Source organism: Pseudorasbora parva, chromosome 9 (assembly GCF_024679245.1).
Source record: "Pseudorasbora parva isolate DD20220531a chromosome 9, ASM2467924v1, whole genome shotgun sequence".
NCBI classification, from domain to species: domain Eukaryota; kingdom Metazoa; phylum Chordata; class Actinopteri; order Cypriniformes; family Gobionidae; genus Pseudorasbora; species Pseudorasbora parva.
The window spans coordinates 40,818,641-40,831,740 of record NC_090180.1 but is presented as its reverse complement, the minus strand read 5'-3'; the positions used below and the strand labels follow the sequence as shown (position 1 = coordinate 40,831,740).

At 39.0% G+C, this 13,100-nt stretch overlaps 1 protein-coding gene across 2 annotated transcripts in view; it reads right to left on the bottom strand.

Annotated features, from left to right (window-relative positions):
• gpc5c (glypican 5c) overlaps nt 1-13,100 on the bottom strand; it is a 185,368-nt gene that overhangs the window by 134,803 nt on the left and 37,465 nt on the right. For both annotated transcript variants that reach the window (XM_067452659.1, XM_067452660.1), the window contains exon 3: nt 833-1,551. In XM_067452659.1, the coding sequence (XP_067308760.1) occupies nt 833-1,551 (719 nt within the window). The remainder of the gene's footprint in view (nt 1-832; nt 1,552-13,100) is intronic.

Sequence of the window (13,100 nt, the reverse complement as noted above, 5' to 3'; positions counted from 1 at the left end):
AAAGAACCTTTTACAAAAAAAAAAATCTAACGAGTTTATAGTCTAAAGAACCTTTTGTGCAATGGAAAGTTTCTTTGGATATTAAAGGTTCTTCATGGAACCATACACCCTGCTAAAGAACCATTTAAGAATTTTTATTTTTAAGAGTGTATGATGGTTATTATAGTTTTAGAGTAAAGATGACCATGCATTTACTATCTAACTTGCATAAAAGAGATTCAGTATTCCTCAAAATGAATAAAAACAGTGAAATGCAAACTCAGAATATTATATAAACTACAATATATAAATAAATAGGTTAAATAGAGAGGCTAGCAATAGTAAGCTAGCTTTGAAAGCATTCGATTCCATCTCAGTGGGTGGGTCTTGTCTCATACAATGGTTCCGGCGCCCATGAATCAATCAAATTAACACTCACTTAGTACGATGGGACGTATATATACAGCCAACTTACCTCAGTCCCACAACAGCATCCCTCCACTTTCTCTCTCTCTCTAGGGATTTGGAAAGTTACTAACTAACTAGTCACACTAAGTTCGGGCTAAATTCTGGGATCAGAGCCCTCCTTCCTTGGACAGCACACCAAATATGCATACATGCTCTTTCTGATTACATGCAAGAGTGAACTTGTGGATACAATGTTAATGAATGAATAATGAAGTACACCGCTCTGGAAAAAAAGAAGGTTTGCTATATGGAGAGCAGCTCAATAATCGTTTTTTCCTTGAGTGTTTTTTTTCTTAATCTTTGGAAGCCAAAAATCGACAAAATTTGAGTAATCTCACAGCCTTATTAGAGCATACAATTCCAACAATCGCTGTCTGATACCCACCGTGGCAGTTAGCCTGGGCCCGTGAAGTTGAGCATAGAGAACGGCCTCCTCAACTTGACCTCTGATCCGAAGCAAAGCAAGCTCCAGGTTGTGTGCTCCGGCCACCATGTGTGTGAGATCCTGCAGCACTGTGACGTACTGTCTCCATGGGTTGTGTAGTTCTGAGAGGCTGGCCAAGCACCCACGCATGACGTTGAGGCAGTAGCCACTGCATGCCCGGATCAGGGTGAGCCCGCGGCAATGAGAACAGTAATGCATTCGCACCAAAGCACGCGTGCACTCTTTCGATAACTCCGACGTCTCCGTAATGTTCATCACCTCTAACCCTACGCCAAGAGCCAAGCTGAGCACCCGCCCTGCCCGCAATGCATCCGCGAGCTCCTTTGCCATTGCTTTTGGGTACGGCCCAAAGGGGTTAACGTCCTGCCTCGTCATGCGGAGACAGTCGCCGAGTTGGTTGCCGTCAGAAGCGTCTGAATCCATGCTCCCAGCCATTCCGGGATTGAGGATACGAGTGTGGACCAACGGGAACAGACTGTCGAAGAAACAGTGCACAGCGGTTTCAACAGACACGTTGCCGGTGCCCTGGAGGAAGCGAGATAAGTCGGTAAAGAGGCAGACGATGTGAGGGGATATGGACGACATGAGGGAAGAGTACGTGGTCTCGAACAGAGAAGTCAGGTGATTCTGAGAGAATGATATTAAAGACTGGAACGTATCTGAAAAAGAAAAAGAGAAAGGAAATTTTAATTAGTTTTAAGAGAAAAATCTCAAAATAAGAACATGCACACAAACACACACACACACACACACACACAGTCTCAATACAAAACACAAGAAACATTGGATGAGAGAACATTTGTTATTTATCTAAAAGTATGCAATTTATCAGACATTGGTCAGACAAATGGATAGATCCGCCTAGACGTTGTTCTATTGGTTGGGCATTTACTGAACTATTGGTTTAAGTCAGGGGTTCTCAACCATCAGTTTAGCGCCAACCCTAATCAAACCAACATGATCACATGTGAATGCGTATCAATAGTACGAGCAGTCTCGTGGAATGTATACGCCAAAATGAGTTTTGGCGTGCATATGGTATGCAGTTTTCGCGTGCATATGATACGCACTTTATGGCATGTATATGACATGCTTTTGGGTAGGATAGGGGTGGTGGGGTGGGTAGTTCATGCGCATAATACGTCATAAAGCGCGTACAATATGCACGGCAAAACTCATTTTGGCATATACATTACACGAAATTGCACACATTGAGATCGGGCTAAATCAAACACATCTGAACAAGCTTATCAAGGTCTTCAGGATTACTAGAAAGTTATAGGAAAGTGAGTTTGATCAAGGTTGGAGCTAAACTCTGCAGGAAAGTGGACCTCAAGGGCCAGAGTTGAGAACCCCAGGTTTAAGCCCTTATAAGCGTTTCCCTACAAATAGCAACCAACTACATCAATCATTTTCTTCTCCATTTTGTCAAGTGCTGAGCTCAACTTTAATCAAGCTAAAAGTGTTTTTAATAACATCCTTCCTGCAGTCTCATAGTCATGCTATTGTCAGCATAAGATCATGTGTATCTTAAAAGTCTCACAGAATTGCATAATAATGAAACATAATGCAACATGCTTCTCTTAGAATTGAGTTCCAATATGAGCATATGAAGTTCTGAACTGTTGAACTGTTTTTTGGGAAAAGAAAATCCTCTTTGTGTGTACCATCAGATTAAATTCTGCAAGCACCCCTGATAGTCAGTCTGGCAGGAAAACATAAAAAAGAAATACAATTAAATAAATAAAAAATTTAAAAAATTGGATATGCACACTTTCTTAAAAATACGAGTCAGAGCATGGAAAATAACAAGAATTATTTTTTATTTATTTATTTTATTCGGAAGAGCACCACATGTCCACAGGTTTTAATTATTTGAGAAATCAACCTACAAATGACGATTTGAAACCCATGACTTTCATCTGTGGAACACAAAAGGAGATATTTATAGCAGAGCGTTCATGGCTAAACTGCTCTCATCCATACAATGGAAGTGAATGGTGACCACGCCTGTCAAGCAAGATTTACAAAGCAGTCTGTTCCTCACATAACGCTATCGGCTTCAGAGAACATATAGCATACAAGTCATATGGACTATTTTTGTGATTTTTTATCTTTTTTCTATTTTTGGAGCTTGACAGACTGTGCCGATTATATGGAAAGAGCAACACGAACATCTTATCTAACTTTCTGTTCCACAGAAGAGAAAAGGTTTAAAGACGAGATGAAACAAAAGTAGAGACAGATTAGACAGATCCTTATTATGCCGTAATACAGTTGAGTGTAACAGATTATCAAAAAAGAAAAAAATGTAGCATGAGGCCTTGGTCCATCAGTTGTTGATTGGGTTTTGAGATGTGCTCAAAACTGGAGGAAGATGAACAAGGGTTTTTACACAGTGGTCCAGAAGGTTAAATTATGACATTTTGATTAAACATTACAAGGTCAACACAATTTAATCATGAATTATTAAGATCTAGAATATGCATTTAGAAAAAAAACTATAACACTTTACAATAAGGTTGTATTAGTTAACATTAATTAGTGCATTAGTTAACATGAACTAACCATGAACAACCTCTCTCTTCAGCATTATTAATCTTTGTTAACGTTAATAGAAATACAGCTGTTCATGTTAGTTCACAGTGTATTAACTAATGTTAACAAGATTTTAATAATGGATTAATAAATGCTGAAATTAACATTAGCAGGGATTAAAAAAATGCTTTAAAAGTGCAGTTCATTTGTTAACTAATGTAGTTAACTAATGTTAACTAATGAACCTTACTGTAAAGTGGTACCAAAAAACACAGGATTATGTATAACATATAGGGTTAATAACATATAAGGTTAGTTTGACTCCATTGCGACTTTAAAACAAAATGAGGGTGAGCAAATGACAACAATTTTTATTTTTAGCTGAACTATTTCTTTTCAACCAGTCACAAAACTTTTGTGTCACAGGAAGGACAAATAAAAGAGGAAAAAGGATTCTGTGGCTCTATTCTGTGGTTTTTCTGTCGCCCTCTCTCTCTCTCACACACACACACACAAACACACAAACACACACGTGCCTAGACTTGTGTTTGGTCAGTGGTTTGTTAATGCAGGAGTTGCCTGTCTATTCAGCTGTGCTGCAGTCAAGCATGACCACACACACACACACACACACACACACACACACACACTGTACCCAGGGTGCTGTTCTCTCTAAGGCGACTGATGTCAGACTGAAGGCATGTTAGGGGATGGAGGAACAGCGGCAACTGGACCGAAACTGAGACCGGTCAACAGGCATACATATATACACATTCGCACACACACAGAAGCACAGCTCTCCATTTCACTCCATAAGCTAAGGAGGCTTCCATCAGTGCCGTCACAATGAACCAGGACAACAACTAAACTCCCCCCAATCACGACAGCTGTGGCTGAGGCCGTTCACACAGGATGTGTTCAGGCACTCTGTCTGCACTGTTTTTTTTTAATTATTGTTCTACATGTATGTCATACAGACTTCTTTATTGCTGCATCATATCTTGCTGTTTCAGAGTCTCATATCATGAGCATTGCAGTATGTTTTGTTAAAAAGTTGAACTTTTGTTAAACAATGAGCCAAGCAGAAGAAACTGGGGGCCAGGCAAACATCTTGAGCCTACAGGGTGTTTAAACTAACAACTACACTAGCTAAAATTATTCAGACACCAGATATTATTTTTTTACTAGCGGGTGCAGGACACTATAGTTCATTTATATGAGTGAGGATAGCAAAATAAAGTATAAAGTAAACTGACATACAGTGTATATAGACTTTATACAGTGGATATGTATGTATGTATGTATGTATATATGTATATATGTATATATGTATATGTATATGTATATATATATATATATATATATATATATATATATATATATATATATATATATATATATATATATATATATATATATATATATATATATATATATATATCCATCCATATCCATATCCATGCTCAAACCAGAGCTGTTTGGACCAATCGAATTGTGAGGATGGGCTTTATACGATGATGGACAGTAACATCTATGTAACCAAAGGGCACTTGGGTTGAATTCATTCTAATCCTTAATGGAGAACTTCTTTGTATATGGATTCACCTTTACTAATTCTCTCAAAAAAAATGATCATGTTGGTAAGTACTCCGTGTATCCTTAAATTCTTTTTACAACACCGGCTAAGATTGTTTACACTCATTATCATCTTCTTCTTCCAGCGTGCATGCGGTTGAGTTCTGTTGACAACTATGTGTCGCTCGTCACTTACTCTTTTGCTCTGACTGGTTGTAAGTCTACCCAATTGAGTGCAGAGGCATTTTCTTTCCTGGTTCGGTTGAAACACGTCCCATAATCCCAGCCCAATGGAGCCAGACTGTGTAAACCCAGCCTGATCTGTCTGTGATTTGATTTTGCAACTCAGTCTGGAAATCTGTACATTCACTTCTGTTACACTTTTGCGGGAACAAATCACAGACTGGCTTATCCACCTGGCACGCTATTGGCGGGTTATAACACGATGACAGATCGAGAAACGATGGGTCGTTGCCCATTGATCACGCCTCTTGTGGTCTGATTGGTTGAAGGACTATCCAATTGCATACAGTCATTTGAATAATGCTCGTTTATCACGCCTCTTGTGCAGTAGAAAATACAGAGCAGACTCCCCAGACCAATGTTCAATTTTAAATTGAGCTTGGTCTGATGATAGCCAGACAACAATGGAGCAGTATCAGAGTCATATTCTGACTAATATCTGAGTATGACATAGTCAGGCTAGTAATATTGTGGAAATGATTACAACTTAATTTTAAAATGTAATGTATTCCAGTAAAGACATCATTACTACATTCTGCAGTTTCACATGATACTTCAGAATCATTCTAATATGTTCAATAAATATTTATTTGTATTATTATCAATGTTAAAAACACACAAGAAAAGAAATTTACTGCCACTTTTATTTCATTCAATGCATTCTTGCTGAATAAAAAAGTTAACCGCAAACTTTTCAACGGTAATGTGTGTGAAAAGTATATTTTTTTAAACTCAAGATTTCATTAAACACTAATAGTATTGTCAAGTACAAAACTCCCCGTCCGTAGCCTATACTCATTCTTCCCCAATATCTCACACAGAATCACAGCAAGCACAGATCATCTTACTAAGCTCATATGACTGACTTGCTGAAACTGACTGGACCCTAATGGCATTAATTATTTGTTCACACGAACATTACAGAGAGGTCTATGATGGGAAGAAGAAACAGAAAAGAGAATTGTGGAATGTCACGTATTCAATCTCATATTGCCCATATCAGCATCACTGCTTAAAGTGTCAGAGTACATACAAACCACTAGGCCTCTAAGAAAAAAAGGAAAGAGAGCATTATAAAAAGAGAAAGTAAGGAATGGAAAGGCCACTTGCCATGTCCCGCTGTGTGTTCGTGTCTGCATATGAACTGTAAATGTGCATGCTTGTGTGTGTGTGTGTGTGTGTGTGTGTGTGTGTGTGTGTGTGTGTGTGTGTGTGTGTGTGTGTGTGTGTGTGTGTGTGTGTGTGTGTGTATATGCGTGTGTGTGTGTGTACGTGTGCCTGTATAGACGAGATGGTTGGAATGAGAGCAGCAAACCACAAGCAGAATGTGTCAGTGTAAGGTTACAGCATTTCAGAGGGCAGCCTCATGCCACGAACGCTCCGTAAAGGCACCAGAAGTGGACAAGCAGACGGAGAAAGAGACAGGGAGTTGAGAGAGGTGAATTTGTTTGGCTTTGAGGCCTCACGCCACAGCTCTGGCACAAAAAAAGAGACGAGTGGTTTACAAGAAAATACTATTTCAGTCTATTCTACTTTAAAAACTCAACATGTTTCTCACCACTCCTTTTTTTAATTGTTATTAGTGAAATTCACAACTCATCTTCTGAGAGAAAATAGTTAAAGTAAAGCTTACAGTATGCATTTCTTCAATTAGACACTAATTCCAGAAGAATCGGGGATGATCTTTATGGAACTGCAAAATGGGTGTTTAAAGAGATCTCCCATGAGAAACTTACAGAAAGGCTGACATTGCTCAGACAAGCACATGCGGCAAACTTAATGTCCTGTACATAGACCAACAGTGGTCTGACAGCTGGCAAAAAGCTATCTGAAACCATTTGTTGCTCCATTAGTGCTTCACCATTAAAAAAGAACTGCCAGATATTGTTCATCTGATTTGTCTATTACTATTACTGGGCAAATTGCAACGCTTTAAATGGCTTGTTTGGTGTACAGAGCAGAGATACAGATCACTGATTCTTTCTTGGTTTTGCCCTAAAATTAAGGCTTGGAGTATGTTCATAATACCACTTTACATGTAAAATAGGGATGCTCCAAAAGCTCCTCAGTGGCGAGGAACCGGGGTTGGATAAGATCCACCCCGAGTACCTCAAGTCTCTAGATGTAGTGGGGCTGTCTTGTACCTCTGGACTGACAGACCGGGGTGGCGGTCCCTCTTTTCAAGAAGGGGGACCGGAGGCTGTCTTCCAAATACAGGGGGATGACACTTCTCAGCCTCCCTAGGAAAGTCTATGTCAGGGTACTGGAGAAGAGAATTCGGCCGATAGTGGAACCTCGGATTAAGGACGAACGGTGTGGTTTTTTGTCCCTGGCATGGAACACTGGACCAGCTCTATGCCTTCTCAAGAGAGATGGAGGGTTCATGGGAGTTTTCCCAACCAATCCCCATGTGCTTTGTGGACTTGGAGAAGGCATTCGACTGTGTTCGACTGAAAACCAGGGGCCAGAGAGTGTCCAGATTGGGTACCACACAATTTCGTCTCTGCTTTTTGCTGAGGATGTTGTCACATTGGCTTCTTCAGATCAGAACCTTCAGTGCGCACTGGGACGGTTTGCAGCAGAGTGTTAAGCAGCTGGAGTGAAAATCAGCACCTCCAAGTCCGAGGCCATGATTCTCAGTCTGAAAAGGGTGGCTTGCCCTCTTCAGGTTGGTGGAGAGTTCCTGCCTCAAGTGGAGGAGTTCAAGTATCTTGGCGCCTTGTTAATGAGTGAGGGAAGGATGGAACGAGAGATTTACAGACGGATCGGTGCAGCTTCGGCAGTAACGTGGTCGATGTACTGGTCCGTCATGAGGAAGAAGGAGCTGAGCTGTAAGGCAAAGCTCTCGATTTAACAGTCTCTCTACGTTCCTTACCTATGGTCATAAATTGTGGGTCATGACCGAAAGGACAAGATCCTAGACACAGGTGTCCGAAATGAGCTTTCTCCGCAGGGTGGCTGGGCGCTCCCTTAGAGATAGGGTGAGGAGCTCGGTCACTCGGGAGGAGCTCAGAGTAGAGCCATAGCTCCTCTACATCAAGACAAGTCAGCTTAGGTGGCTCGGCATCTGTTTCAGATGCTTCCTGGACGCCTTCCCGGGAGGTGTTCTGGGCATTCGGAAATGTGCTACTTCCCACTTCTGAAGTTACGAGCCCGTCGCATTCAAGTGCTTTGTTGTCGTAAAAACACTGAGGGCACCAAGTTACTTTTAGCTTATTTATTGGGACAATTTTAACCCTCATCCTTCCCTCAGACTTTGAAACAAACCCTTCTCTCGCAGGTCAATTACACTCACTTTCTTTGCCAAGAAAGATTATTTCAAATTTCAGCTGACCTCACAAACCGATTTGATGATGTAAAACTGCACAAAAAAGTTTCCACAGTATAAATATTATAATTTAGCAGTAAACAGTCTGCTAAAATCGAAACAAATTCAGTTAAAAAAAACTACAGATAAATAATATTAATGCTAATGCTAAGATTTATAATAAGTAAGGGAACATTATTTCGGGTTTGGTGCTAATAAAAAAAAATATCTTCAGCCTTACTGTTGGGGCTTTTGTAGTTTGAGAAACAGTGCTGTATACAACAGTTATATGCTTAACTTGAGTATCAAACTAGAAGTTATATGAAGTGCTGCCAGACTTCACAAGTTATTAAACTCAAGTTATTTTTTCCCAGTTTATGTAAAAACAATCCCAAATTCAATTATAATAAGCAGACATGTAAAGACTAAATATCGGCCATATTTTTTTCTGAAATCATCATTTGACCAGCTGCTGAAAGTTAAGTCATCTTTATTGTTTCAAATTCTTACAAAAAACAAAATAATTATATTTATTTCCGAGATTATTAATGGAACTGTTTTGAATTGCATGAAGTTCGAAACAATGAGAAGCAGCGACAAAATATTCAGTAAACTTCATTGAGAGGTGGTAATATGAAGTGACATTAGCATCTGTAGATGATTCAACAAAGTTGATTCAACCATGTGCAAATGCACAGAGAGTAACAATAGGAACAAAGACTGTGAATCCACTTCTTGATACTAGTCATTTGACAACAACAAGATGCGACAAAAGTAGCAAACTACAGTTTGAAACTTTTCACATAGTGCTTTTTTTTAAACAGTAGGCAGTATAGCAAATAGACCACACAGCATGCAGTAAGAAGTATGCTAGAATTTCATTTCATCAACATCAACTCAGAATCCAAATGAGCTCAATGGAGAGAAATAAAGGTTTATGATGGGAGGAAAGATCCCTAACACTGGGCTCCAGAGGAAAGTAACACACTGTACGTTACTGGTTTGTGAGCTGGCCAAATGCAGTGTTGCAGGGATGCCAGTGAGCCAAGATGGGGGTCAGATTTACAGCCATGTAATTGGATGTTATATAGCCTCTTAAGAGGGTCTACTAAAGGCTTTTAGAGATGACTAATCCACCTAATGACAAAGACTCATTTCCTAAACGCACAGTCTGCTTGTGAAGGGATTTGGTCAGATGAGCAAAACTGAACAAATAATGTTAGAAAGATAAAACATAAAACAGTGTTTCAACCTCAAACCACTGCTGCTGGGATAGGTAAGCATTCCCTGATGTCAACTAATGAAGTAATTTGTTAACTACTGAAATGTAAAACTACATATTTGATTCAGTAAAACCTGATAACCCACAGTGACCCACTTTTGTCACGGCCAAGACCCTACATACAAGGCCATTCTGCATTCCTCAGTGACCGCGGTCAGCATTCAGAGCTTCGAGGGGCTGGCTGGTTCGAGAAATGAAGAGTACATCATCTGTCGATCATCTTCCACCACAGAAAGCCCCATAATCCAGCCAAGAGCTCGTGTTTCATATGGGTCAGACGCAGATATGAGTTCATCTCCTCTGTAGGGGGGCTATAAAATCCCACTTTAATTAGTGACAATACATACGTCCCTGTCCTCTGACCAAAACAGCTGTGATGAGAAAACACGTCACATTACCCCATGTAACTTCCGCATGAGAATATGACGAACTGAGAGCAATACGATTGAAAAAGTTAACAAAAGGGAGAAATGAATTAGTCTGCTCTGCGCTGATACAATAATGGGGAATAGATTTTGTTGCTTGTTGCTACATCTAGACATCGGTGCTATAAAAAATAAATTAATGAATTAATTAAAAACACTCATTGGATTAATGGTTAGCTTAATGTTTCAACACACACTCACAGATAAGGTTTTCAATCCAGACATTTAAGATCCGGTCCCCCTTTTGCTTTTCTTGTTCCTTGCTTCGCCGTCTAATAAATGGGATTAAATTGAAAAAAAAATTCTTGTTGTCTTTCTCATTTTTAATTGATTTGGGATAAAAGCATCTGTTTAGTTAATAAATGTAAATGTACGCAACATTCCATTAGTTTGGGATTATTGTGATTTCTTTTATTCTTTTTTATAAACAAATGTATATGTTTATTCAGCCAGAATTCAATAAATTTAATAAATATAGATTTTTTTTTCTGTTGACAAAATTCTAAAATAATCTACCACATAAGCACAATTTAATTTTAAATGTAAATTAGCTACATTATCAGATAATACATATTATATATATATATATATATATATATATATATATATATATATATATATATATATATATATATATATATATAACACACAGTATTATCTGATAATATTCACAATATATATTACAGTTTTTTAAACTGCAGCCCACAGCTTTTTTGGTATTGGATAATGAATTTTACAATGTGTACGTACGTGTGTGTGTGTGTGTGTGTGTGTGTGTGTGTGTGTGTGTGTGTGTGTGTGTGTGTGTGTGTGTGTGTGTGTGTGTGTGTGTGTGTGTGTGTGTGTGTGTGTGTGTGTGTGTGTGTGTGTGAAAAAAACAGTAATATATATTGTGAATATATATCATACATATATGTCAAAAAGAGGCCTAGTTTGAGAGAGTGTTTTTTTGAAATATTATTATTATTAACAAAGGCTGTATACATCAAATACATACAGCCTTTGTAAATAATAATAATAATCTTTCAAAAAAACACTCTCTCAAATTAGGCCCTTTTTTTGACATATGTGTATGATGTGTGACTAGATTTCAATTGAACCCCATCATTACTAAAAGATTTTTCTTAAACCATTTAATAAATTAAAGTTTTCATATTGTCAATTTTATTTTTTATAACTCCTCTCAATAAAACTAGCCAAATAAAGGCATTCCTTTGCACCATTCTGAAAGTAATTACTACTCAATCCACTCTAATCTGAACCGTGAGTTCAGAAATGCTCTGCAAACAAACGTATGTGAGCACAGAAGGTTAAATCAACAGCACTTAATTCTACACATTAGGAGACAAACTAGACGTAACCACCTGTCTAAAATCGCGGCAGACGTCAATCCCCTTCCCTCAGCAGCGTATTTGCTGTCAGAAGGGAAACAGGTGGAGGGGGCAGAGGAATGTTTCACCAATAGCTCTCTCATCAGATTGCAATTAAAATGGCTACAACATTATATCAAAAGTCACGAAGACACAATTCCTGAGTTGCCGGATGTAGAGTGTGTGTGTGTGTGTGTGTGTGTGTGTGTGTGTGTGTGTGTGTGTGTGTGTGTGTGTGTGTGTGTGTGTGTGTGTGTGTGCGTGCGTGCGTGCGTGCGTGCGTGCGTGCGTGCGTGCGTGCGTGCGTGCGTGCGTGCGTGCGTGCGTGCGTGCGTGTGTGTGTGTGTGTGAAAACATTGTGCTCTCTTAAAGATAATGTGATCAGCTTGACTGGTTAAAAGGTGAGTGACGTCCATCTCCTGATCGCTGCACCGATAATTTATCTGAACACCCTAATCATCCTCGTTTACTTCTGGACTGTGTCTCCATTACGCAAGCGTCTCTGCAGTCAAGAAACAATGCGGTAAATTGTTGTATAAAAGCAAATTGGTTCTGGAAAACAACCGATTCGAAATATTTGTGTTGTGTCTTAAGTCTTTCTTGAGAAAAAGAACAAAAGTTTTAAACCTATTTCGGACAAATTCGATTGACAAATGGAATGGCCGTAGACTGATGCTCAATGACATAGAAATAAAACACAATATACTGACATTTAAAGCCATGTAAAGTCAATGATTTACTGGTCTTACACAATAACAATAATGTATTGTTCAAATGTTTAAATGATTTTTTTTTTTAAAGAAATTAATATTTTTACTCAGCAAGGATGCATTAAATTGAACAAAAGTGGCAATAAAGACATTTATAATGCTGCAAAACATTCCCATATCAAATAAATGTGGTTCTTTCAAACTTTCTATATATTGGATTTCTGGGGGTGGGGGGGCAATGTTGTTCAGAGTTCTTACATCATCCCAAATGTTTCCAACTAGTTCCAACTAGAAAATTGCTATTTAAACCAAGGAGCCGGGATGTCTGAGCATAGAGTCTGAGGGAGTCGCCTGTCAATTGTGTCATATCTGCGTTACCCTAGGTATCCGGTTTTATTCTGCAGAAGCGTGCAACAAGTGTTACAGCAGCCATTGAGCGATCGCGATCTCCGTTTAGGATTTGAACAAATATAATCCAAGCCCCTTTGATGACGTGCATGATTACGTTACTGTTGATCATCTGTCCGTCATCGTCTAAAGCCCGCCCTGATGATTTCATTGGTCTGAACAGTTTCTGTTCGGTGATAATTACTCCTCTATGGAGCGATGCCAGACCGACCTAAAAAAATTATGGGCGGGGCTAAGTTCGGCTGGCATCCAGGCTAAATGGACAGCACAGGACTAATAGGTCAAACCTAATAGCCTATATGATAAACAGATTTCTTCAAATAAATGTTAGTCCACAATGAACCACGGCA